Genomic DNA, 25,704 nt, shown 5'->3' on the forward strand with positions numbered 1-25,704 from the left:
TAAGTCACAACTTGGAGAAGCGTTATTGTGAACTCTTAGCTTAAGACTTGAAACATGTTTGCCAGCAGATGGCGCAGTCTGACACTTTCCCTCCCCCATAGAGAGGGACAGCATTTTAGACCAGACCATTTCAGCTGATCAGTATAAATCAATGTATGATGTCATTGCCATTGAGGGAGTTTCTGTGCTACTACTGCATTATAACTGTTCAATAACCTTTTTATGTTATTTTTGTAGAAACAAACTAAACAGAATGTGCCATTTTTATCCTCCCTGAATGTGCAATACAAGCTGTTTCTTGTGAAGGTGCAACTACATTGCTGTCACTTTGTGGTTGTGTAGCTCCACCTGCCCCCCAGGTGTAATAGCGCCCTCTCCTGTTAGCGTGGGATCTAGCACCGCCTCACAGAGGTGGAGGGATGGGAGAGGGTGAGGGGGCGAGGGCCTCGGTTCAGACCTTCATCTGGATGTTGGCGTGCTGTCTCTAGTTCTCTGGTCTGTTTTGTAATAGAATGTGCTCCTTGGCCGGCCTGCAGGCTTTTACAGCTCTGTGTCGTCTTTTTACTGTTTACTGCTACTTAACTGTCCAGTCCTTCAAAAGTTTAAAAAAAAAATAATAATAATAATAAAAGTTACAAAAAAGAATTGAAAAGAAACCGTAGCCTGCTTCTACAAAATCTTAAAGCTCTTCTGATTTGCATATATCGTACTGTAATGTTTTATTTAAGATTTTAGTGAGAAAAAAAATGTCTGCATTTAAACTAAATTATGGGAATTAAAATTACAAAGAATACCTAAAAAAAACACTGAGTTGTGTCTTATTTTTCTGGGACAATGTGTGTTATTATGAAAATGGCGTATAATCATATCATTTAAAAAGTGATTATTAATATACTGCTATAATATACTTTTACTCCTTATTTATAAGGACTAAGCCGAGTCATCTTTTTTATTAAACTGGTAGATGTATGTATGTAGTGTAATATACTTTAACCTGATTTATAACCTGAACAGTCTTTAATATCAAACATTTCATCCTGCAGCTGTGTTTCTTCCCATTTCCTCCCACTTTGCGTGCATTTGGCTTCCTGCAGCAACCGACCTCTTTAAAGACTGAATGAATCTGCCAGCTCTTTTCAGGGCTGCTCTTATTTAGAGGTTCTGCGTTCAGATAATAATTCAGTGGACTTGGCACAGATTGCACTATAAGTTCCCAGCAGTGTCTCTCTCTCTCTCTCTCTCTCTCTCTCTCTCTCTCTCTGTGCTGGCTTTAATTTAAGATGTCTCTACAGTAACGCAGCAAAAATGCTGCTGGCACACAGCAAGTGACACCACTTATGTTCAATAGGATAATGGTTTCCATTTCTTCTTGGCCCACTGATTTAACCAACATGAAATGGGAGCCATATAGTCTCCCTGTAGTCAGGGGTTTTCAATGACATTGTTGGGGCTTTGTGAAAGGGTTTTGTTCATTTGTTTGTGGCTCTTAATTGACGACAGAAAAGCCCTTCAGCTGTGATAGAATGTGGCTCCTGCACAGTCATAAACATCTCATCAGGGATCAGGCGGGGCGTCCTCGTAGCCTGTGGTTCGGAGGGACATGGAGGGGGAAAAAAACATATTGTCAGCTGTCCTGTTTGTGATCTCTGCTTCAAATAATAAACATAAAGTGTATTTTGTCGCATGTAGCTGTAGAATTAAATCAAGACTATTAATGCCAAAACTACTACATGTGCATCTATTTGACTCTTACATGTATGACGATGGTAAAGTCTGAAAATCAAAGCATATAACCCTGAAATGTACCCAGGAGAGGGAGAAAAGTGCTTTTTTTAATCCCTTTAATTCCTCATTCCTCTTAGTTTTGCTTCTGTAATAGATGCAGGGCCTGTTTTGGGCTCTTTGGCGACATCTGTGGTGGTAACTGGTAACTGCAGGTACGTTTGTGTACACATTTACTTAAATATTTAAATACTGCCACTTTAATCCTGTATAAAACAAATATAGCACCAATCCTTAATGTGCAGTAACTCTTTATCTGAGTGTGTAGACTGCCGACAACATCATTTTTTTCCTATGAGACACTTGTTTTTAACCGCACATCATCAAAAGAAGTTAGGTTTTAAGCCCTAGAAAGCATCAAGTTGACCCTTTTATCTTCATTGTGTTTAAATATATAGACCCCAAAGGTCGAGAATTTCCGGGCTTATCATGTGTTTTTTGTTGTTCTTTGGCCCTACATGGTCAGTTCTCATGACCTCATCATAAAGCAGATGGGGTGAACACACAGCTACTGGCTCTTAGTGGTCAGTGGTGGCATCAATGTGGTCAGATTAGGATAAATAAATGTTCAAAAACCAAACATTTCTCCATTTTTTTTATGTGTTAGTGTACCAGTGGGGAACAACAAAGCTGTGCTCATGTCATGGAAACACATCCTCCATAATAGTAGCAGCAAGATCATGTTTGATACATACAATGGCAGGTTTTCTCCACGTCTTAAAACTCCAGTGCAGCCTGTGAGGCAAAACCCAGGGTAAATCTAACCCTGTGAATTATCTCCCAGCACTTCTAATTATTTAAGCTGATCGTTTAAAGCTCAAAGTGATAAAAGAGAATATCTCATTAATGGCGGTGTGACTTTAAATGAGCCAGAACTCGAGGTCAGTCTGTAATATACCTTCATTATAAACATGACAAACACCTGTGCTTAATTTAGTCCAGTGTGTCAATCACTGCTGCTGTGAATGAGGACACGCATCAGGAGATGACAAACCCGACCTGTAGGATAGGCGTTTATTTTCTTTTCTTTTTAAAACCATATTCTGTACATGTTCGCCAAGAAGTAAGTAGCAACTGAGGAAATAAAAAGTAAAAACACAAACCAGAGAGCAGGATTGGGTTAGTTCATTTCCATCCAAAAACATTGTTTATTGTCCTCCGAACTGAAAGGTTTACCCTGTGATTCTGACTTGTCTGGCTGAGCCAAAATAACATACATTGCATTTCTTCAGGTAGCAGTGGAGGCATACAAAGATCATTTTTAATGGAGAGAAATTAATGGAAAGAGCAAATACAGGGTTCTCTCCTTCAAGTCACATTATGAGTAATCTTTGCATTTGTGAGTAATGGAGAGAAGATTAATTTCATGGGATCATGGGAAGCTTGAGAAAGTATCATCTGGTCTTTAGTAAGAGAGAGAGAAGAAGAAAAAAAAAAAACAACCGTATGAAGACCAGTGTTGTGTTTCTTCCATGTTAGAAAAGGCCTGGAAATGGTCACGCTGAACTGAGACACCGTGTTGTCTCCGCTTGCTTCCAAGTTGTGTATCGTTTCCATGTAGAGCGTCTGTAGTGTACACATATGGACACCGGATATGCAATTCAAAAAACCAAAGTGCCCACAGTCGATATAAAGCGAGGTCACATGACCTAAAACAGGTGATGTCACACAAGAGGAGGATGCTGGGAGGGGACATGAAGGTAACCAAACGCAGCCATCAGTCTGTTTCTGTGTGTTTTTGTGTATGTGGTGGAGAAGTGCCAGTGATGTGGCACTCAGCACCTTTTCTTTACAGTTACTCAGGTGTCCGAACAAAAAAAAAAAACAAAAAAAAAAGAGAGAAGACGCCTCCCCGTCTGGTGACTGTGCAGTTAAAAATGGGCACATGGTGATTTAAGCTCATGCTTAAGTTGTGGTAAACCATCCAAGCACTTCTTTTAATTTATAACTATAAATACACAGCAGCGTTTTTTTTACCCGGAGGGGTTTCAGTCTGCTTCCTCTCCGTCGGTGAGTGTGTGACGAGTTTGTCTCTTAAAACGGCTAACTATGCTCATCTGCTAGAGGAAACGTGGGTTATGTGGAATTGATTATCAACTCTCATATAGATTTTTCTATTATATATTTATATAGTTATTTTTTTCCCCCTTTCTCTCACGCACCCACCACGCTTGCTTGCTTGCTCTCAACATTCTCTCGTCTCACTACTTTTATTCAATGTACACAACGTAAAACATGGGGAGGAGTAGGGAGCGACAGAGCTGAAATGACAATCACTGAGGAAAAAAAAAAAAAAAAAGCCAAAAAGAACTGCAGTCATTTTTTTTGTCATCCATTGGCAGTTGGACCGACTCACAGTCGGCCATTTACAATGGTGGTTTTAGGGGAGGAAGCGGCCATGTCATCAAAGGGGCGGCGCGGGAGGCTCTTTCTTCGTTGGTGCCGGTTTAGCCGTCGTTTTTGTCGTCTTGGTAGTGGGGGTCGTCTCCTTGAGGTTGAGGTTCTCCAGTGCCACGTCTAAGGTCATGACCTCAACACAACCCATGGCCTCGAAGTCAGCGAAATTCCGCAACGGGCCGTGACAGTCATCCTCGTCCTCGGAGGAGGAGGCTGAGGCGTCCTCGTCAGGCAGCAGCGTGGATAGCAGTAGCTCCGTCACAAACAGGCTCCTGTCGGCCCATTGGGCCTCACACACCTGCCGCTCGGCCTCAGACAGCCGCGGTTCGCTCAGCCTGCAGACGGAGAGACGGAGAGGCAGACATAATTTAGATGTTGATACCTTCAGACACAGCACTTTACTTGAGATTCCTTCTTTTAGAGGGGGAGTGTCTAATCACTGCAGCTGATCCAAGCTCACAGGATTCTTCCTTCATTCTTACCTGCTGAGTAGAAACTGGGAGCTATGTGCAGTATGCTGTGTGTTGGGCTCGGGCGGACCCGGGTTGGGACTGGGATTGGTGTTGTGATTGGCGCTGGGGTTGGGGTTTGCAGCGGCTGAATTGGTGTTAAGGATTGCATTGGCTCGGCCGCCACCTCGGGTGGCGTTTCGGGCGGTCTCCAGCTGCTGGCGTGCCGCTTGGGCCTGCTGGCGCTCCAACTGGAGTTGCATCTGAAGCTGCTGGAGCTGGGAGGCTGAGGGTCCAGAGCTGAGCTGGCCTCCTGCCGAACGCCGCACCCCAGACAACTGAGACAGAAGCTCTGGAGGAAAAATATGACAGGGTGATAATCAGAAGTGATGACAATGATGAATCATAACCTGCATATTACTGACAACACTGGTTTCACTAAAGAGTAGCAGAAAAACTTAACCCTTTGATGAACTTCTTTTGTAGAGTTTATATAAAGTAAATATATATTTTAAAAAGTCCCTGTGCCACACAGTCAAAGTACAGTGCTGTAAATCAAAAGAACTGTTCGGTGATGATTGGGGGTGGAGGGGGCTGAAACTCTAGCGGCTGGATCAAAGGCTTAGCAGGTACGGCGGGTCATTAGAGAGGAGGCTGCGGCCCTGTTTGTGAGCCACAGTGAACAGGGACCCTCATTATGGCACAGCTGGAGCTGACATGGCAAATGCCAAGCACTGAACCAGATGAAAATTGAGAACAGGATAAACAAGGAGTTGCCACTGCAACAACCCTGCCCACACATCACTGCATCGCCTACATTTAAATTCACTGAGGAGTTGGAATATCTAAGCGACTGCATCTGTAAGAAACCATATTTAGGTGGTCATGAGTTTGACCTCCTCTGCAGGGTAAAAAAATAATTGCCCCCTGTCTTACACCAGGCGCCGCAGCTTCTTACTGTGTAGTTCTGAGTGTTTGTGTGTGACTGACCTGCTATTGGGTCCATGGTCTCTCTACTGTAGTTGGAGCTCTGTGAAGAACTCTGACTGGTGGAGAGCCCCCCTGTGGTGCTGCTGGTGAAATGCATGTTAGACCTGCGGGCTCGTGGACCCCCTAACCCACGGCCAGGGTGGAACATCCTTCTCACGTGCCGCACCCCACTGGACTCATCGTGAGGCTCATTGTTAAGGAACACACACACACAGCAGTGCAACGACAACAAACATCCACGTGTTGTAACAATTCTGCTGCCGCTCCTTAAAATACTCCCATCTGCTATCCACATATTTGCATGATGATCTCATGTCACCCTGCACCTATGCGTCAGAGGACATCAAACAAAAGCTACAGCCCTGTTTTATTCTCAATGCACTTGTTCTCTCTGCGTTCCATTTACAGTATATGTGCATCTTTTGTTTTCTCCACAGCCAAAGCACTCTATAAATAGACTGTCAGACTGCTGTCGTCAGTCCTCCAAGTAAAACCTAGAGTGCAACTGTGCATTTCAGCTCCTCACTGACAGACAAAAGCAGACATAATTAGGCCTTTTTAACCCCTCAAAGTATCTGATTGTCTACTTAATTCTGTGATTACTACTCTAGATATTCATTTAAATTCCATATCTGTGCTTGTAACCTGTAAATTAAAGAGAAACTCAATTATCAAACACAATTTAGCTCCAATTCTGGTGAGATTTCATAGCAAATAAAAAACAGATAAGACCTCTCCCTCTGTCGACCAACTGGTCTGGTTTAACCTCAGAACTTCTAACAGTGCTGATCTTTTTTTCTTCATCGTTTATGCAAATCACAGAAGATCTGATCTGTTGTCTAAAAGCACATTTCTTAAGAGTAGTTGTACGTTCATGCCAGCACTTCTGGCATAAAAACATGAAGCTGACGATGTACTGCCAACACATTAGGATGGTGGCAAGCCTGAGACACATCATTTAGTTTAAAAAACAGCCCTGAATTCATTACCTTGATGTTTATGTTCATCTCCGCTATGGTGATTTGGGGAAAACAACCACAGGGGGCTTTGAAGTTATTAGCAAAATGTCAGATTCTGTAAACAGATGCAGATGGTGAGCTAATCATTAAAAAGACAATGCAATCTGGAGGGGTAGCAAAAACAAACATATTCAACCCGTTTAAAGTTGGAAAGGATATCAAGTCTCTGGGTGCTCTGTGTTCAAGTGTGAGATGAGCAGCAAAGTCATCTGTCACATGATTGGGGTCTCCACCTGGCAGCGCTGCACATATAGGACATATCTGGGGGGAAAATAAAAAAAGCATGTCGACAACAATATCAGAGACGCAGAACAGGTAGGATCAAGACTCTGGAAAACATGCCGTTTCATTTGAAGTGCCATCCTCCCTGAAGCCACCGCAACATGGTGACTGTCTCATTTTTGTCTGCTGTACTAACAGACGTTATTTATTATTTAAAGTCGTTGCTGAAAAATTATGCAAACCTGGGCCTTGCAGCCGTACAGACACACACACACACACACGCTGGTTATAGCCATGGACCAGCGTGTTCACATGGAGATCAGATGCAGATTGAAAAACGGATGAAAACTGAGCTGCTTTAAATAAAGAGCAGGCAACCACTCCTTCACACTGGCATAAGATTTAAGAATCTGTAACATGTTGTTCTGAAATGAGCAGACTCAACAAACAAGAGAAGGCTGGCAGTATTGTAAAGTGTGCGCTGCATGGGCTGATGTTCTTTTAAGTGTTTCTCAACAGTGTTTCCTTGTTGTCAGAACAAGAACTGATCATCTATAAATAGAGCCGCACAGTCTACCTAACATCACTCGCACTTTAGATTTTCTAGCAGAGACAGACCCTGACACCAGAGCGAGGCTTCGACTGTAGCATTAACAAAGACAATGAATGAGAAACTGCAGCAACATCAGGCAGCGATTCTGTTTAAGTCTACATAACATCATCAAGCAAATCAATCCAAATCTAAACACACTTAGTAATGGTTAATAGCGGAGTGCCAGCTTACCACTTCTGTGGAGGTTTCTGTGTGCTCTGCAGCCACATGCTCCTGCAGGGAGATCTCCGTGTAGCCCATCCTGCCACAGTAAGGACATGTGAAGGCCTGGGGCTGCTCGACCGAGAAGGCTTCGCCACCATAGTACAAATCTGTGAGGGAAAATAGAAGGACACTGCAATCAGTGTCAAAGGTTTGGTGAGTTCTACCTGCAAGCACAGATACTGGTCCTCTAGCAGAGGTTGAAGTTTTATGTATGAAACAAACAGATTTGATCAGGGGTTGAAGTTTAACTATGACAATGGACAGCTTTTGTAGGTGTCTCACATCACATTAAAATACATTAAGCATAGCATAGCATTTAAACAAGAAAAAGAAAGCAATGCAGCCGGAGCAAAACATCAGAAGAAAATATGGAAAAGTAGAGAATCTCCTGAGAAGGCTGTGGATGAAGTGGAGAATTATTGATCTGTTATGAGCTCAGTGGCACCGCAATGAAAGCATAAAACCTGAAGGAGCTGATTATGGGGGCGTTTCTGTAAACAATCCTGGATAATTGCCACTCGCCCAGATCTTACGGAGGAAAAACACCTACGGCCACTATTGCCCAGGTATGGTGGATTTATCTGCAGTTAGTGTTGACCACCAAAACACTACGAATTAGCTATCCAGAGCTATCTGCAGAGTGCAGACTATTCCTCTTATATTGCATATACAAATCATACCCGATATAAATCCATCTACAGCAAGCTCAATCAATCCTAACAATAATCCAGGGTATGTCTGTACATACTAAGATCTAGATCAGCTTGTGAAGAACCAAGAGGCACACTCGAGGATTTCTCTCTAAGCTTGCACCTTCTGCTGTGTTTTCAGCAACAGTTGTTGTTGTTTTCTTTTCACACAGGTTGCAAATGAGCATTTCCAACGTGTGAAAGGGTGAATATCAACATATTTCACAGCATCAATACATGAAATAATAGCAGAAGCAGTGTCCAAAACCAAGAGAGATGACTCACCAAGTCAAAGAAAAACATTTGACATAAACTATTATTACACTGCCAAATAACTCATTATATTTCTGTAGAAAGTACAGTCCATTCTGTATTAGTGCCACGACAAAATGTTCCAGTTGTGTAGAGATAAATCACACACGGAGGCCCAATGACACACACTCCTAAAAACTCCTCAGACTGGGTCAAATAATCCATCACTGCCAGCCAGGGCTGTTAGTTTACTTGTGCAAGCTTATTAAATCTACTCAATGTATGTTTACACATACAAACAGCCAATATCAGAGCTTTATCCTAACTATGACTCTTACAAGCAAATGAATGAATGAATGTATTCATTAAGTTTTCTCCACCTTCTGTCAACACAGGCTGAAAACTGGATTATCACCCATCACACCACTTGTTTTCTTACCTTCTCGTGTGTCTTTCATTTTCTGTGGGTGCTCATAACAATAACAGAAAGCAGCTTGTATAGCTACAGTCAACTTACCAAAATCCACCCGGGTTAATATACATTGCATGGGATGCTCTGTGGTGTGTCTGGTTGTGGTCGCACCGCTCTCGTAGCACGATGCGCACAGATCGTAATCGTAGCAAATTAAACATTTGTATCGCCGACCTCTGAAGTTGCCTTTTAAACACGCATCGCAGCTCACGCCTGAGGGAAGAAAGGGTAAGGACACACACACACACACAGAAAGGAGGGGTCAGAAAACATGTTTACAGTCCATCAGTATTTTTTTACTTGATATTATGTTCTAACAAATCATCTTTTGTGGTCTCATTTAGCCTCAGAGTAGCTGCACTTGTCAATAATTTCCCCTCAACTTCGTAGTCAATGAATATATGTAAGCTTAAGTTCCTCAATTGCTCACTGTGGCAAACAGAACAGACGTTACTCAATTACCAGCCTCAAAACAACCCTGATGAAAACATGTCTTTGACACAGTCCAGACAAAACTGGACATTAAGTGTATGGTGGTGTATATTTGTGTATATAAGTTTAAGTTTCCACCTCTGTCTCCATCAACCAGGAGCAACTATAACATACTTTCAGACTGTCCAATCACCTTTTTCCTCAAAACTATGTTCCCCAGCACGCAACTCATCACAATAGCCATGCAAAAGTTTTAACCTTGTGTGTCACATGAGATAAATGTCTGTATGGGGGGGGTGCAAGCGATTTTTGACTGACGAGGACAGTCGTGCAGCCCTTATGTATTGTATGACAGCAGACTGTCTAAACTCCCTCATATCTCCATTCATAGCAGTGAGGCTGTAAGACCTCAGTGCAAACATGATCCTGCTGTTCAGAGGTTACTACCACGTTAATGACTATAACAAGGGTATCCCACTCTATGTTACATGACAGATAACTACTGACAGCAAAGTTGACAACAACAACAACACATGCATGGAAAAGTAAAGGCCCACCAGGCCTGACTAACCTTCGCAGCTGGCTAAACATTTCACTAATAAACCAGCTACCGCTAGCTCAACTGTTAGCTGACAAGCTACTCAACTATGGTGGACATTACCTAACTCTACTTTCACCTAAGTGGTAAGTTAAAACATGTGTTGACAATGTTAGAAGACGTCTAACTTGACACCTACAACGAACTCCCAGCCCAACAAGGTTGGCCACAAGGACGAGGTGAGTGTTAGTTTGCTCTACACGTTAGCTCGCCAAACTGGCACCAACGGGCCAACTTTCACCAGGAAGAAAGCTAAATCTAAGCTAACATTAACGGTACACAAGCCTCGACCCCGCAAGGCCGTCTGGGATTTGCTACCCACTTGTGCTTCCTATTCTCGGCACTCCCCTTGCTCCCCAGCTCGTCACTGTTAACCTACATAACTACCATCAGATAGCTGGCAGGCTAGCTAGCACCCTGAACTACCATTAACTAGCGTCTTCCGCCTGTGTCTCTAGTGCTATTGTCAATTTTTTTTAACATATTTCTCCAGTCGTTAACATGAACCCCAAGGTCCGACAGACTGGATACACGTTTTAATGCGTCCTCGCTAAAATTTCACTGCTACCTTAGGGCTAACAGTAGCCAACGTTAGCTAGGATGAGCTGCAAAATAAGAAATTCTTGGCTAGCTTGCGTTAGCTAGCGCTGCACTGTCAACGTTTTTAAATCACAAATACCGACTCACTCACACGGCTGCGCTGAAGCGTTTTCTTACCTTCATGACGGGACATCCTACGGACACTAACGCAGCCCCCTGCTCGGGCTCCTTGGCTTGCAATGCGGGGATAATATGGGTGAAGAGAAGAGAAGCCGGGGCTGGCTGGCTGTCCCTGGCCTCTTCCCTCATGAAGGATCCGGTCTGGCTCGCTCCCCCTCTCCGCCTCCTGCTGTGTCACCGTGCGGTGCGATGCCGCTCTGGCCGCACGATGGCGCTGCTGTCTCATTAGTGGCGCCAATGCCGGCTCAGCTGGCAGGCTGATGAACCATAGTGACCCCTGCCCAGGTAAACCATGTAATTTAAGCGTTATAAAATTACGGAAACGCTGTTTAACTTATTGGCACATATCTCTAAGACTCATAGACGTAATACATTTAAATTAAATGTAACAAAAAAGATATATAGATACACAGGACTGATTGAAATTCAATTACATGTTTGTGTTTTGATGTAAATGTGAATTGTGTTCATCTTAAAGCTCCTTTGTTGACCTTCTCCTTTCTCTGAACCTGCAGTAGATTTGAGTAAAAGTTATCTTTACTTGATGTATAGCAGTGGGAACAGATTTCGCTTTTTAGGCATATTAACAGTTGGAAGTGAGCCTGTGTTTCCCAAAAGGAAACAAACCTCAAAACACAAATCCAGTAAGAACATAGATCTACGAGCGTTGTGTGAGATGCTGCTGCTGCTGCCAGACCAGTGGTTTGAGTGTACACCGCAGGCTTCTGGTCAGTCTTCATCATAACTGAGCTTTTGGACAATAACTTCAGGAATAAGTCAAGGCTACATCAGATAAAGATGTTTAAATTATACTCTGTCTTCCTCTGTGTCTGAGGTCTGCATGCTGCATGCTCGGGTTGTTTTAGTACCTCTCTGCAGTTTTTCGCTTCTCGCCAGGACGACCTTGTAGAGCATAATCAGGACAGGTCAGCATGAATTAAACTTGGTGGCTTATTGAAGTATATGTGGATGGAAAGAATAACAATAATCCTGCATTTGGAAGCTTTACTGCAACTCTGAGGCCAGTGTCTGACATCAGAGGAATTCTGGGAAATCTGTGCTGGAAGAATAGACTTTTTGTCACTCTTATTCTCAGATAAAAGTCTCCCACTCTTGGGAACACTAACATGGTTTCTCTAGAAAACATTGATACTTTAAATGTCATTTTAATCATTTAAATGCGGGCAGTAGTGGCACAGTGGTATAGCAGGGTTGTCCCATAACCGGAAGGTTGGTGGCTCGATCCCAACTCCTCCCTAGTCACTGTTGTGTGTCCTTGGGCAAGACACTTTACCTGCATAGCCTCCAGTGTACTCACTGGTGTATGGCGCTCTTTGCTGGGCTGCCCTAAGCAATTTCCCCATTGTGGGACTAATAAAGTTTTCAATTAAATAGATTAGTAAAAGAATGCAAATCCTAAACATTGATAATTGATTTTGTATGGAAGCAATAGGCTCTTAAATTGTATGCAGCTTTCTATTCAAGCCACTGTCTCATGACAATAGTTCATCAACATGCAAATCAATGAAGTCACTAAACGATGATGTAATGAACAATCATATTTCTACATATCTTACTTTGCATGAAGAAGCTCCGATCATCTGGAATTCTGTAGAGAAAAAGAAATTGATAAAGTGATATTGTCATGACAGAAGCAATAACCTATAATTAGTAAATGTGCATCAGGCCCCTGCATCTGTCACAACTTTCCCTCATCACATGCAGGCACGTGCCAACAACTATGTGAGAGTCATTCTGTCACAAACCAGACTGTTGAGTGTTGAAATTATAAGTTCATTATGTATATTTGTGTGTCATCATCTTCTCAAAGACCTTCAAGCGTTTCAAAACACACACGCTGTGGAGCAAAAGCCATCGGTGTCCATGAATGTTCCATATTAATAAGTGTGAATATTATGGGTTGCATCATTTTATCAGCACCCTCCTGAGATGGAAGCACCTTCTGCTGTGTTCACGTGGCTAATAATACATGGGGATTTTCTTGGAAGTTTCTGTGTCATACACTCTTACTGTCTCTCCTCAACAAATATTCAGGGATCTTATTTATAAGCATATCTTGGGTTAATTATTAATATTCCTTCAGTGACTCATTTTCATGTCCAAGATAAGCTGTAAAATTATATTGAAGGTACCATCATCTATCCACATCCAAATTGTGACGCAATTCACAGGTGGTGTGACACTGTTGGTGCTGGATGTGGAGTGCTTATCCACCTGATGTCCCCTAATATAATTCTAATCACATGATTAGAAGTGAAAACACTGATCACTTTATTAGTCTATAAACTCCTTTAACTCTGTGTGCGTAGATGCGCAAGCTTTTACGCATATGTGCACCTTAAGGATGCCAGGTACTGGGGTGGTGACTGGAGTGGCAGGTGGCGCTTCCTACTGGTCGGGCGCTGATGTATGCACAAAACAGTGGAGTTATTGTAGCGGAGAAGCCTTGCGTGAGTGCGCCCATTCTTCGCCTTATCAATTGAAACTAGTTGGTGAGCTAAGCTGATGGTATGGCTGCGCGCCAGACAGAGGGAATGACGCGGTCAGGGGAGAGCCAGGGTGCCATCATCTCCCACAACACGCACACACACACACAACCAAACACCAGTCATTTAAATACTCATTTTTTCAACAAAGGACTGTGGTTTACTATATTTAACGGGAAGTGTTATTGTTGTGTTGCCGTTGGGGAAACACTCCTCCTCTCCACGCCTCCTGTACTGACACATATTTTTTACTGACTATATACTCACACATTGTCTAAATCCGGTTAGACAAGGCAGGTGTGTGTTATATGACCTTCATACATTAGTATCAGCCGCAAATGGCGTGTTGCGTCAGTCACACACACACACACACGCACAAACACACACACAAGGGTTAAATGCGCAACACGAGACGCCTACTACGAGTTCATTGAGCTTTGAGCCACGCCTTCAACGTAAACAAATGGGGGCTTGACCAATAAGATGTGCGATAGATCAGCCGATGATCACATGACTGAAAGGGGGAAACTATTTAAAACTCTAATGACACGCTTGATGAAAGTTTACACATTTCCCGAGCAGCACTTTCACACGCGCGCACCAAAGAACGCACCGGCGGCTCTGTAACCCTCTGGACCCAGAACTCATTCATCTGACGTACCCGCGCTGCCACAGCAGCAGCAGCAGCACAATAGACATTTTATATTCTCCGGGGAGCTTTTAATTCCTTTACACCCGCCTGTGTCTGAGAAATGAATCATAAAGCGCTGTTGCTGTGGATTTTCCTACAGTTTGGCGCATCTGCTGTTGGAGAAAACGCTGTTCTTAAAGGTAAGAAATGTCTTTGTGTCTATTGTTCATTCACTTCTATTATTTCTCCCCCAGCCTCAAGACGGAAGAGTCAAAATTTAAACACTACAGGAGGGGGATTTAATTAGCTTGGACCCTTTTATAAATAATAAAAAGGCTTATTTTCCCCACATGTACGCGCTTGATTAATAATTTTTTTAGCCTGATTTAGAATTAAGAACAAGTGTGACGGGCGGAGCGAACCAGAAAAGCGGGGATGGATTTTTTTAAAAGGCTGCGACGTGTCCTTTTTGGGAGACCAGCAGGAGTCTTGAGGGGAAAGCTTTAAGTGGAGGAGGAGGACGCACAGCGCCACGTCTATGTGAAGCGTTTGGAGTGATGTTCTGCTGATGCCGCGTTTTACCACAGACCGCTCAGCAGCTCCTTTTTACTACCCGGCTCAGCTGAAGTCATTTGGTCTCATTAGCAGCAGAGTGCGTTGAGTTCGTGCTCAAGACCAATGAGGCAAATTTGAAATATAATCCAGCCCCCTTGCTGTGAGATTAATCCGGAATGCCTTTAATCCATTCAGAATCAATAATGACAAACAGAGTTTTTATTCTTTTTTGAACATATTACACATTGTGGCCTGGTTATGCAGTTTGAACGTCTTGATTCGAGCTGTGGCTGCAGCTGTGTGAAGGAAAGAATGAAAGGAAAGGAGGGTGGCGGAGATCTTCTGGCTCTGCGCCCAAGTCCTCAGGCCAAAGTGGCATTATTGTTGGCTGCAAAAGCAGGTTGATTGGCTGCTATCAACCGCTCCCTGTGTCTTTTTTAATTTTTAATTAGGCTCAGATGTGTGTTTTGAAACGGGATCATTGAGGCATATCAGGCTCTCTGATGAGTCCATTAGTGTTATTTGTTTAACTTGTTCTCATTTCCTCTCCTCTGCAGGTGAAGAGGGTGGACTGGATGAACTGTCAGCAGACCAAAAGGCTCTAAATGGCGTCATCAAGTACAACATGAGGAAGAGTTTAGATCTGGAACAGGAGGGCTGCTACCTGCAAACTGGCAAGAAGGAGTGTCTGGAGGATTGTGGCTTCAATGGCACAGCCAAGACCATCTTCATCATCCACGGCTGGACGGTAATAATTCCTTAAATCTCCCAGGTCGAGCTGCTGCTGTTGTCTGGAAGCGTTTCTCATGCTGACTCTCTCTCTCTCTCTCTCTCTCTCTCTCAGATGAGTGGGATGTTTGAAAGCTGGATGCACAAGCTGGTCTCTGCAGTGATGCAGCGTGAGAGTGGAGCCAATGTGGTGGTTGTTGATTGGATACCGATGGCTCACCAGCTCTATCCTGATGCAGTCAACCACACCCACAGTGTTGGCCAGGATATCGCAACCATGCTCAACTGGCTTCAGGTGTGTAACATTTTATTTTATCATGTCTGGGAACACCGGTGGGGGAAACCATCACCACTGCACACTTTAAGGCATGCTGTCTGCAGTATGTAGGGCAGATGTATTTCTAAATCAGTTACAGCACAACATGTGATCTGAGCATTCTTAGCAGGTAAGGAGTGGTTGAAGGAGCAGCTGAGTCTAAACCCATAAAATCTGGCCCCCTCCTGTCTTTCAGTGCAGTGATTTAAGGCATCAAAGCCTATGGGAGCATAACAAAGGTGTGATTGCGTGAGAAAATGGCACGTTAAATGTCTCATAATGTTTATTTTTGGAACGCTCTAAACTCCCACCCAGTATCTCAGTTTCTTTACCGGTGTGGTATACTATTTTTAAGTAGCTTTTTTAGATCAATGCAAAGGTTGTCCAACCAGGATCAGTCTGTTTAGCACATTTGAGGCGAAGTCAGTTCCTATTCAACAGGACTGTCACATGATTGGAGCAGATTCAAGCATCCTGCCACATGGTTGTAAATGCAGACAAAGAGTGCTTCACAGACACAGATGGTGGAGGTGCTGTAGCATGGAGGGCACTGTCAGTAGGTTCTGTTCGGGTTAGTGGAGCTTGGCTCAGCAGCAGGCACGACACTTTATCACTGGCTGAAATCCAGCATTGGTCCACTGTGTCAGTGTGGGTTTGTGTTCAGTGACAGCTGCTGAAATTAACCTCCCCCCCCTTCCCCTATTAAACAGGATGAGCAGCAGCTGCCTCTGGAGAAAGTGCACCTGATTGGCTACAGCTTAGGTGCTCATGTTGCTGGATACGCTGGAATGTACGTACACGGGACCATCGGCCGGATCACTGGTAGGTTGGATGCAGCATGGGTCTGTACTCTGAAAGATAAAGCTGCGTCATGTTCTGACCTCTAAATGTTTTATTTCCGACAGGTTTGGACCCAGCAGGACCCATGTTTGAAGGCGTCGAGGAAGCAAAGCGCCTCTCCCCAGATGACGCCGACTTTGTGGATGTTTTGCACACATACACTCGAGAGGCTTTGGGTGTGAGCATTGGAATCCAGCAGCCAATTGGAGACGTTGACATCTACCCTAATGGCGGCGATGTGCAGCCTGGATGTGCACTTGGTGACGTACTGGCTGTGGCAGGAAGTAAGTTAAAATATACTTCCACCTGCACTCCATGATGCATATTTGCAAAACTAATTTGCTGCCCTCATTTTCCTCAGACTTCATGGAGGTGATGAAGTGTGAACACGAGCGAGCCGTGCACTTGTTTGTGGACTCCTTGATGAACAAGGACCACATGAGCTTTGCCTTCCAGTGCACCGGCCCGGACCGCTTCAAGAAGGGAATCTGCCTCAGCTGCCGCAAAAACCGCTGCAACAACATCGGCTACAATGCTAGAAAGATGCGTAAGAGGCGCAACAGTAAAATGTACCTGAAGACCCGTGCGGACACTCCCTTTGGAGGTGAGGCACCTATGACTGTTATCTGTTACTACAATGTGTACTTCCTTGTGTAAAGGCGATAAGCAGCGCTATCTTATAACGACTTTCTCTGATGTTTTATGACTTTAGTGTAAACTACTACTGTACACACAAAGGCTCACCGTTTGTTTTTCCTTTTAAGGTTATCACTACCAGATGAAGATGCACGTCTTCAACAGGCAGCAGTCCGACAATGCAGATCCCACCTTCTACGTCAAACTATATGGAGCCCACAATGACACAGCAAACAAATTTGTCGACGTGTAAGTTTGAAATCGTCCTTCCTGTAAAACCGGTCTGTGGTATTTGGAATTTGATCTTAAATATACTGAACTTTTTCACACATTTACACTGAGGGAAGAACTTGTAAATTACATGTCAGCAATCGGACGTTTCTGTCTTTCTGCTATTTAACCTTAGTTTGACTTCTTTTTTTTTTCTAGCTATGATAACTCCATCGGCTTGAACCTGACCAATACCTTCTTGGTGTTCACCGAGGAGGACATTGGTGACCTGCTGAAGATCCAACTGAGCTGGGAAGGAGACTCTGAATCCTGGAACTCTGTCTGGAAAAACATCAAGAAAACATTCTGGGCCTGGAACACCAAGCCTCCCAAATCTGTGCTGGAAGTGCGTCGGATTCGAGTGAAATCTGGAGAGACTCAGAAGAAGTAAGCTTATTACTTGCTGTAAAAATGCGCTTGGTTGCTTTGAACATGTGTTTATATGGGTTTGTGTGCTGTTCCAGGTATACTTTCTGCGCTCAAGACCCTTCAAAAACTGAAATCTCACCAGGAGAGTCTATAACCTTTGTAAAATGTCGTGATGGCTGGGAAGTAAAACCAAGGAAACGGTACGAAACATAACATTTTCCGCTATTGTTAGTCAAATAAATAACATCTGTAACAATGTGTGATCCTTTTTGTTTTCTGACCAACAGGCTGCCCATGTAACAAGCTGAGCTCCTGCAACAACCAATGCACCGTCACCATGGGGGACCCAACATGCATCAGAGAAGCACCGCCTTCTCTATGCGTTTGAGCACTTTTCGGATAGGAGGATGGATCAGCGCACGGTGGAAAGGGGCTTCAGGTCTAGGACTCTGGAAGGTTTCCATTGGTTTCTAAGAAATGAGGACAATAGGGGGGGGGTGTCTGTCCTGCATTCGACATGGCTGCAAAATGCTGCGCAGGCTGGAAGCGTCCGCACTCGTGAAAGATCGCCCGCGGGAGTTACAGAACGTTCCTTTGTTTTTGTGTGGACTAGTGAAGTAGAATATGAATCTGTGCCAGTGGAGACACACCAGCAATTCTAGTCGCTGTACTGTACGTTTTAAAATATTTTTTTATTTATGAAAAAACAAAATGGAAGCACTGCAAGACCAACTTTATTTATCAGAACACATCCCATAATGAAGCATATGATGAATGAATTTCTTCCAGATGCAGTATTTGTTTGTATGGCTTTGTGTGTCTGTTGTGACCAATAAGTGTGCCTTTCTGCTGAGAGATTAGTGATACACTGAATAAATGAAGGATGTCTGGTCTTTCTGAGGTTTTGTGCGTAGTGTTACGTATGTGGTGCTTTTTTGGGGTGTGTCTGTCTGTACATTATGTACATATGTTTTTGGAAAAATAAATTCACTTGTTTGTAAAAACTTATTGCACTGCCTTTCATTTTGAATTGAGACTTCTAGCGAGGCAATCTCTGGAAACCAACATCATGCTCAAGTCACAATATGCAGTGCCACTGGGTTTCAAGCACATTAGCTTGGGTCCTAATAAACTGGGTTGTGCCTGCATGGACGTGTTACGCTTTGGTCTGTCCTCAGCACGACTTTCAAGCACTGCCCATTAGACCAGACTCTGGAAGTTTCAAAATCATGTAAGGATCATAAGATTGCACATTAATCTGGGTGTGATTAATATATGAAGCCATATTGGGGTTTTTTTGGTGGCTTTCCTAGGAGTTATGACATGATGTTGATGTAGTCATGTGGCGTGCGAGCTGGAGTCTGCACATGGTTCTTTATTTTTACAATCAACCAGATTCTCTTTTCTTGGTTCTGACTTCCTGCCTGTTTATAATGTGCTCAGTGGGATTTTCTCCAACTTGGTACAAATGAAATGATCCCCATCAAAAATCATGCACGTCATGGATCCTGTAAAGTGTCCTGTCTTTCAGGATATAAGAGGAAGCATCTTCCCTTTGTGTTGCCTCTGTCTCCTTGCGGACCTCCTTAGACCTTGAAACTGAGGTTATCTTCAGCATCTTCTGCATTGTCTTACGTTCACACAGCTTCAGCTGGTTTCACTTTCTGTTCTGCTTGACTCAGGGACAAGTTCGTAAATGGAAAAGTCTATCAATCCAAGGACTTGCAAAGTAGAAGAATCGGCATTCCGATGTGTTTCCACCATTTACTCATGGACTCACTGTGGTTATTTGTAATCCAGTCTTTCAACATCGCCCCTCTCTACTGTTCTGGTTGCACTGTATTGTAATAATACGACAGACATTCCTTGCAACATCCTGTTCTTACCTCACGAATTTCATGTCATTTCACCCGATGTTCTGTCATGTTTCCCTGAAAGGTCTGGAAGGTTAGTGAGACAAGGAATGTCTTTGTGATACTCCACCTAATTTCACAGAGCTGTCTATTCAGTTTTGTTTTTAATCCCTGTTGTATTTGCCTGTGGATGTTTTCTGGTTGTGATTATCTTTACTGCTGTTTTGTTCTTGCGTGAATCTGCTGACCCATTTTATTTCTCAAAGACAGATGACCTTCTGTGCACGAACCGAACAAGTCAGTCTGTTTCTGACTGGGAACACAGATCTGCAGTGCCCACACATATTAACCCACATACCACCCACCGTTGCTTTGGTGACTCACTTTAGTTTCGTAGTGATGAAATATTTTAATGCCCTTTAATGCCATCTGCTTCCTATAACAAACCACGTCTTCTTTAGTCACCGTCTGGCTGTGCAGTGAAGAATCCTTTTTTTTGTCTTTAGTCAGACATACTGTGAGAAAAAAAAATCACACAAACACATCGCTCTTTAATTGGGTCATCTGACCTCAAGGCAATTTGATGGTGATTGAAATAACCCACGTTTATGTAGCTCCAACTATTGTAGGATGTAAAAGTGTATGTAAAATCTTCTTCCAGTCACAGTAGGACTTGGAGCCAAGAAAACTACAGACAAATTTGTTGCACATGAGAGAGGAGTGTAAACTGTTCTTAAACCTAACCATGTCATTCTATGGCCAGTTAAAACCAAAACATGCCGCAGAATTTTGGCAACTTTTATATCTGGCTACAGCCAAATTTGTCATTCTTAGCAGCGAATATGTCATTTTTGAAGCAGGTGAAAATCAGCCTAATGTGGCATTTGTGTATAAAGACATGTTGGCTGTCATTTTTAACCATGATCTCACTGACGTTAGTTCAGGATTCATGTGTACACTTGATACAATTTCCAGAAGGAAAAAACAAACTGATCCCCTGGACCTCAGTTTTTCGGAGTAGTTTGATCAGTAAACATCACATGATTTAAAAGGGAAATGGACAATCAACTATGGGGGAGGGGGGGACAGATTGTGGTTTTTCACTCAGCCACCGTCTTATCTTTTGTCACCAATCCACTGGCAGTTACTGGTGCTTGCAGGCAGCTGATATGTGCTTCTGGTGTTATTTCAGTTTATTGTCCAGAGTGATGTTCTGTTCATTTAAACAGCTTTTGAAGAACATATTCATCTCTTTGGCAGACAAGGGAGAACTCAGACTCTATGGGGTTAATACTTATATGACACAATCAAAACAAAATGTACTATGGAACAAAGGTCTGTTCCAGGAGGTGGGATTACTGAAGTCTCTGGGAACCACAGAGACCACAGGTCTTTTGCGCATCAGTCCGCATTCCAAATTTTATGGGGTCTTGTGTTCAGTTGGGCAGTTTTTCAAATAACACAATGAACCTGCTGCTTTTAACCTGGCACTGCTAAACTTTAAAGACACAAGACAAGATTGAACTGATCAGATTTTTATAGAGAGGGTGCAGAATTTCCAATACACCATTTTTGTGACAAACAGTTTGCACTAACGCTGTTTTTGACCACTATTTTTATGAAGGTTCCTTCAGTCAAAAGATGTTTGAGATTCAAGTACATCATTCCAGAGCACGCCATTTCTTTTCTGGTTGCACTGGTGTGCTTTGAATCATCATCCTAATAAAAGGTCTTCTTCTGACTCAGCTTCACACTTGGCCTCAGATGATCACCTTTTGATATGATGCAGCATTCAGAGTGAAAGCTGCCCAAATCCTGTGAGGCAGTCAAGTAGCTCTAAACCATAACATTTTCATCACATGTCTTCACAGCTGGTGTGATGTTCTGCAGGTTGTTCCTGGCAGAGAGTCCACACAGGTCTTATTTGTGCAATCCTTTGCTCACCTAGGAGGTCTCAGATTTGGACTTACTTGTAGATACTGTGAGGAATAGTTTGTTGTTGTTTCTTGGAGACTCTGCTCTTAGGCTGATCTTGGCCTGGTGACACCACACAGTTCCACATTTCCCTTTTAAATTACTTGAACCTAATACAGAACGCTTGTTTCTAAGTTTATGGCAATAAAGTTGTGATCAGTGCAGGATCGCTGAAGCATTTTTTTAATTCAGTAATCTTAACATGTCCTCCTTCCTTAACTTTATCACCTTGACCTTACAATAGCTAACAAGACTTGACTTGTCCAGATATATTAAAAAGGTTAAGCGTTTGAGTATGATGCAGTTTGACACATATAAACATATTGCTTATACATAAATCCAGGGGAATTCCACTAACAGTGCAAGTGAAACCACAGCTTTCTGTTTAAAAGGAACAAAGAATTCAGATGTAATCTGTGCTAATAAGTGATTTTAAGCAAACTAATGCACCACTGTTAAGAAGAACTTAAGATTATCTGACAGCATCATATGACTACATAAGAGATACAGTACAGGTCGTTTGTGCACAGAGTGAGATGAACTTAAATAACATTACAAATGCAGTGTCTCCATCACTGCCTCTGCCACAATGCCATGAGAAATCTGTGTCGCTGAACACTCTGGAGCCACGTGCCTGACAGATTAAAGGGTTGTGGTGCACACGTTGCCACATGTTGGGATGTTGGCTCAAACACCGCACCAGCCCGCTGCCCTGCAGATCAACAGAGCCGAGTTAGAAAGGGGGTAGGGTGGAGGGGGGGGGAAAGGGGGTTCACCTCACATGATCCCGGCGGTCTTTGCGCGCACTGATGTCAGTCAGAGAGACGAACCACTTGAAGGATGCTTCATGACCTCACAGTGGTCACAGTGGAAACACTCTCAGCAGAGATGGTTGTTAACCTTCCAACACTTTCTGTGATGATTACTGTACCGACTGTGAAGCCAGCTGAGTGGTTTTTGGCTTGCCAGTCAGAGCCTGGCAGGAGATGAAAGCTACGAGATCACATGGGCCCTCTGCGTTTCCAAGTAAGACGTCGAATTAATTTTCTAGCAATGTAACAGGCTAGAATAACAGAGGGGGACCTGACTTTTGTTTTCATGGAATATGTTCTTACATGTGTTTATTTGATCAAACAATCACTCAGATATTCTATCTGACCATTGTGTTTTCATTGAAGATTTGTTTCGATAAGAAAAGGCTCGGAGTGCTTCAGCCATATGACACGCTTGGTGCAGAAAAGAAGCCAATTAAAACAGCATCTTAAATGTCAAACACTTCCCTTTATATTCCAGCAAACAGGAAAATAAAGAAGTAAGACAAAAATGTGGCTCTGTGAGGCGGCATGTAACACACCAACAACACAACAACTTCAGATCACACAGCGGACCATTTCTTCTCCATAAAATATAAAGATTTTATGGGCATTTTTGACTCAACAGCCGACTATGCAGAGTCATAACACCAGCAAAGGGCCGCCACAGTATGTGGGGGGCCCACTCTTCCTCAGCTACCTGACCTGTTTCTGTAATGATATGAAAGTGACAGTTTGAGATAATCACATCCACTTGAGCACGAATAAGTATAGCTGAAGGTAAAAAAGTCAGTGTATTTGAAACTTCCCACTACAAAAGCTGCACTTTTTACCCAAAACTTGAGGATCTTTACAACAAACTACAACTTTATGGACTTGCAGAATCATCTTTTAATCATCTGGTACAAGAAATAAGATGCTATTTAAAACGTCTCCTCCATTTTCACATGGTAGCATACCATCATGCTAAGCAGGGTTAACATCTAACATCTAGTCGGTCTTTCACCAAATTAAAAACAATTCATCCTGAAGAGAGGCTGGGTGTTTCTTTCAGTTTCCATGATGATCCTTTCACAGACCTGCTGCTGGTGCTAGAGGTCAGGTCAGTACCAAATGCCATGGCAGCCTATAATAAACTTACAGAGCTACCTGTTCCTACCTCCTCCTCATATTTTATTGTTATGCCCTTGTACACTTTGTTATGTATATGAAGGCTGCACTGACATCAAAGAACAGCCTTCACATGCAGACGTTCCCTATTCTTATTAACCTTTCACAGTCAAAATAATCATCCAATCAACTGCTGCATGCCTCGAGGTCCATGTTTACAATTTGAACACAGTGAACCATGTTTGTATACAGGAGGCTATTATTACACAGTGTAGGTATGTTTGCGGCCGTGTGAAGGCAGGAGATTTTCCACAGTCCCCCTCAGCTCCTCTCCGTGTACCGTGTGAACACTTGATACCACTGCTGGTGTCACATTTGTTTCCTTTGCGCTCACCTTAACTGTGTGAGTTCAGTGCTGTGTTGTGACTGGCTGTGGCGTCGCGTGAGGGCTTCAGCTGCTGTTTGAGTTGTTTAAGTTGTCAACAGAGCAGGAAATACTCAAGTTCATAATTACAAGCCTTAACATGACAGACCTTGCCATTTAACCCTCTGAATGCTGAAGAGGTTGGGACATTTTTGACTATAACACAGTTACAAAGCACATTTACTTATTCACACCTCTCCTTGATCCGACACCTTATCGTGGTAGAGAGGGGTTTGAGATGATCTAAGGAGCTATGTTGTCAGGGGCTTTCTGCCCCTAGCAGGGTCTCCCAAGATCCTGGGTGACGGGTCAGGCTAAGAGCGTTTCAACAACCCCTATCGAAAATTGTCAAGCAAGGTCTATTACGTCGCCCGGCATGGCGCAGATATAGTCGGACTCTCTTCTATTCTAGAGTTGCTCATGGTGAGAGGCGGTGGGCCGGGGTGGGCATGCTTATAGCCCCCCAGCTCAGCTGCCTTGTGTTGGAGTTTTTCCCAGTAAGTGAGAGGGTTGCCTCCCTGCGCCTTTGGGTTGGGGAGAGGTCTCTCACTGTGGTGTTGGCCTATATGGGCTTCCAGTTATTTGTGATAAAGCTCTGATTTATAACACAAAGCAGCAGATTTTGGACACAATTTTGCTTGACTCATCTTTAATCTTTAAACAATGATTATATGGATAGACTTTTTGGGAAAATGAGTCAAGCCCCTCAGTATAAGGTTCCTTTATCAGGTCAGGGTCAGGTCCGGTCATCTTATCACATTCATTTCCTGGAATGTTCCGTCATTAAAAAGAGTAGGAAGAAGGTCAGGGTAGGTCAGAGGGTTGTTGTCCCGACGTGGGCTTACCGCTCCTACACATCTGGACCTCTGCCTGGTTCTGAGCTGCCTACTCCTCGCTGTCCTCAGAGGCCCCTCTGTCCAGACGGAGAGTTACAGTATCACGCCATGTCCAACTATGACCACACACTTACTGCTAACTGCCAACTAAAGCAACTAACTGGAGAGGTAATAGTGGAGAAACTGGCCATAGTAAACCCTACTGACCCCAGCCGAGCAGCTGTGAGCCTGAATGAGAGTCAGTTCTCATCACTCATGGAAGGTCCCACTAATAAGACATGAACCACTGGCTATGTGTGAATGTCACATATTTACCACAACCTCTGCAGAAATGATGGTGTTTACATGAAAAGCTCAGCATCCACTTCCAAAGACTTATTGTGTCTAAGAACAAGTGTAGCACAAATAAGAATCTTTTTTTTTCTCTGAAGACAAAGAGAAAACACTGACTCTTTATATTGTCGTGACCTTCCCTGGTCACCCCGGATTGTCAGATTCCGTCTCCTGTATTCAGAACATTGAGTGAAAGAAAATACCCTGGGTTTTGTAGTTTCACCTTTTGCAAAAGGGAGAACACCTAGTGAACACAGGCCTTTCAGTCTGCTTCACTCCCGTCCATAAGTGTTCTGCCCCTCCCCTGGACACAGGCTTGTTTTATTGAAAGTTGAGGTACATTTGCATAATAGATAAACAGTTCTTCAAGACCCTCGTAGGTATTCCCATATTGGGACATGTTGCCCCTTTATCTCCACCTACTAATTATCATAATTGGTCTAACATATTTATGACTATGAAATACTTTGCCCCTTCTATGTTGGATGAATTATGTTACATCCGTACCTCCTAGTGCTTCGGCCTTCACCGCATCAGAGAGTTCCTCCCTAACTCTCTATAAGAGTTATAGATGTGTTTTTCTCTAAGTGTAAGCTTATATAATCAAATACATACATGGTCTGTATCATGTCATTGCGTAAATAACCTTGTATACTTCACAATATCAACA

General features: G+C 43.3%; 2 protein-coding genes across 2 annotated transcripts; one reads left to right on the plus strand and one right to left on the minus strand.

Moving 5' to 3' along the window:
* Positions 1–2,782: 2,782 nt before the first annotated feature.
* On the minus strand, positions 2,783–10,992 carry LOC114441808 (E3 ubiquitin-protein ligase KCMF1-like). The gene is made up of 7 exons (XM_028414904.1): positions 10,837–10,992; positions 9,135–9,302; positions 7,644–7,783; positions 6,797–6,898; positions 5,619–5,799; positions 4,662–4,980; positions 2,783–4,514 (listed from the first exon to the last, which is right to left on the minus strand). The coding sequence occupies exons 1-7, from the start codon at positions 10,850–10,852 to the stop codon at positions 4,187–4,189; spliced, it is 1,254 nt and encodes a 417-aa protein (XP_028270705.1). The 5' UTR covers positions 10,853–10,992; the 3' UTR covers positions 2,783–4,186.
* A 2,243-nt stretch (positions 10,993–13,235) lies between these two features.
* On the plus strand, positions 13,236–18,585 carry lipg (lipase, endothelial). The gene is made up of 10 exons (XM_028414074.1): positions 13,236–14,177; positions 15,090–15,280; positions 15,377–15,556; positions 16,288–16,399; positions 16,483–16,701; positions 16,779–17,021; positions 17,182–17,302; positions 17,483–17,710; positions 17,788–17,892; positions 17,980–18,585. The coding sequence occupies exons 1-10, from the start codon at positions 14,099–14,101 to the stop codon at positions 17,990–17,992; spliced, it is 1,491 nt and encodes a 496-aa protein (XP_028269875.1). The 5' UTR covers positions 13,236–14,098; the 3' UTR covers positions 17,993–18,585.
* The last annotated feature ends 7,119 nt before the right edge of the window (positions 18,586–25,704 follow it).

Source organism: Parambassis ranga, chromosome 9 (assembly GCF_900634625.1).
Source record: "Parambassis ranga chromosome 9, fParRan2.1, whole genome shotgun sequence".
NCBI lineage: Eukaryota > Metazoa > Chordata > Actinopteri > Ambassidae > Parambassis > Parambassis ranga.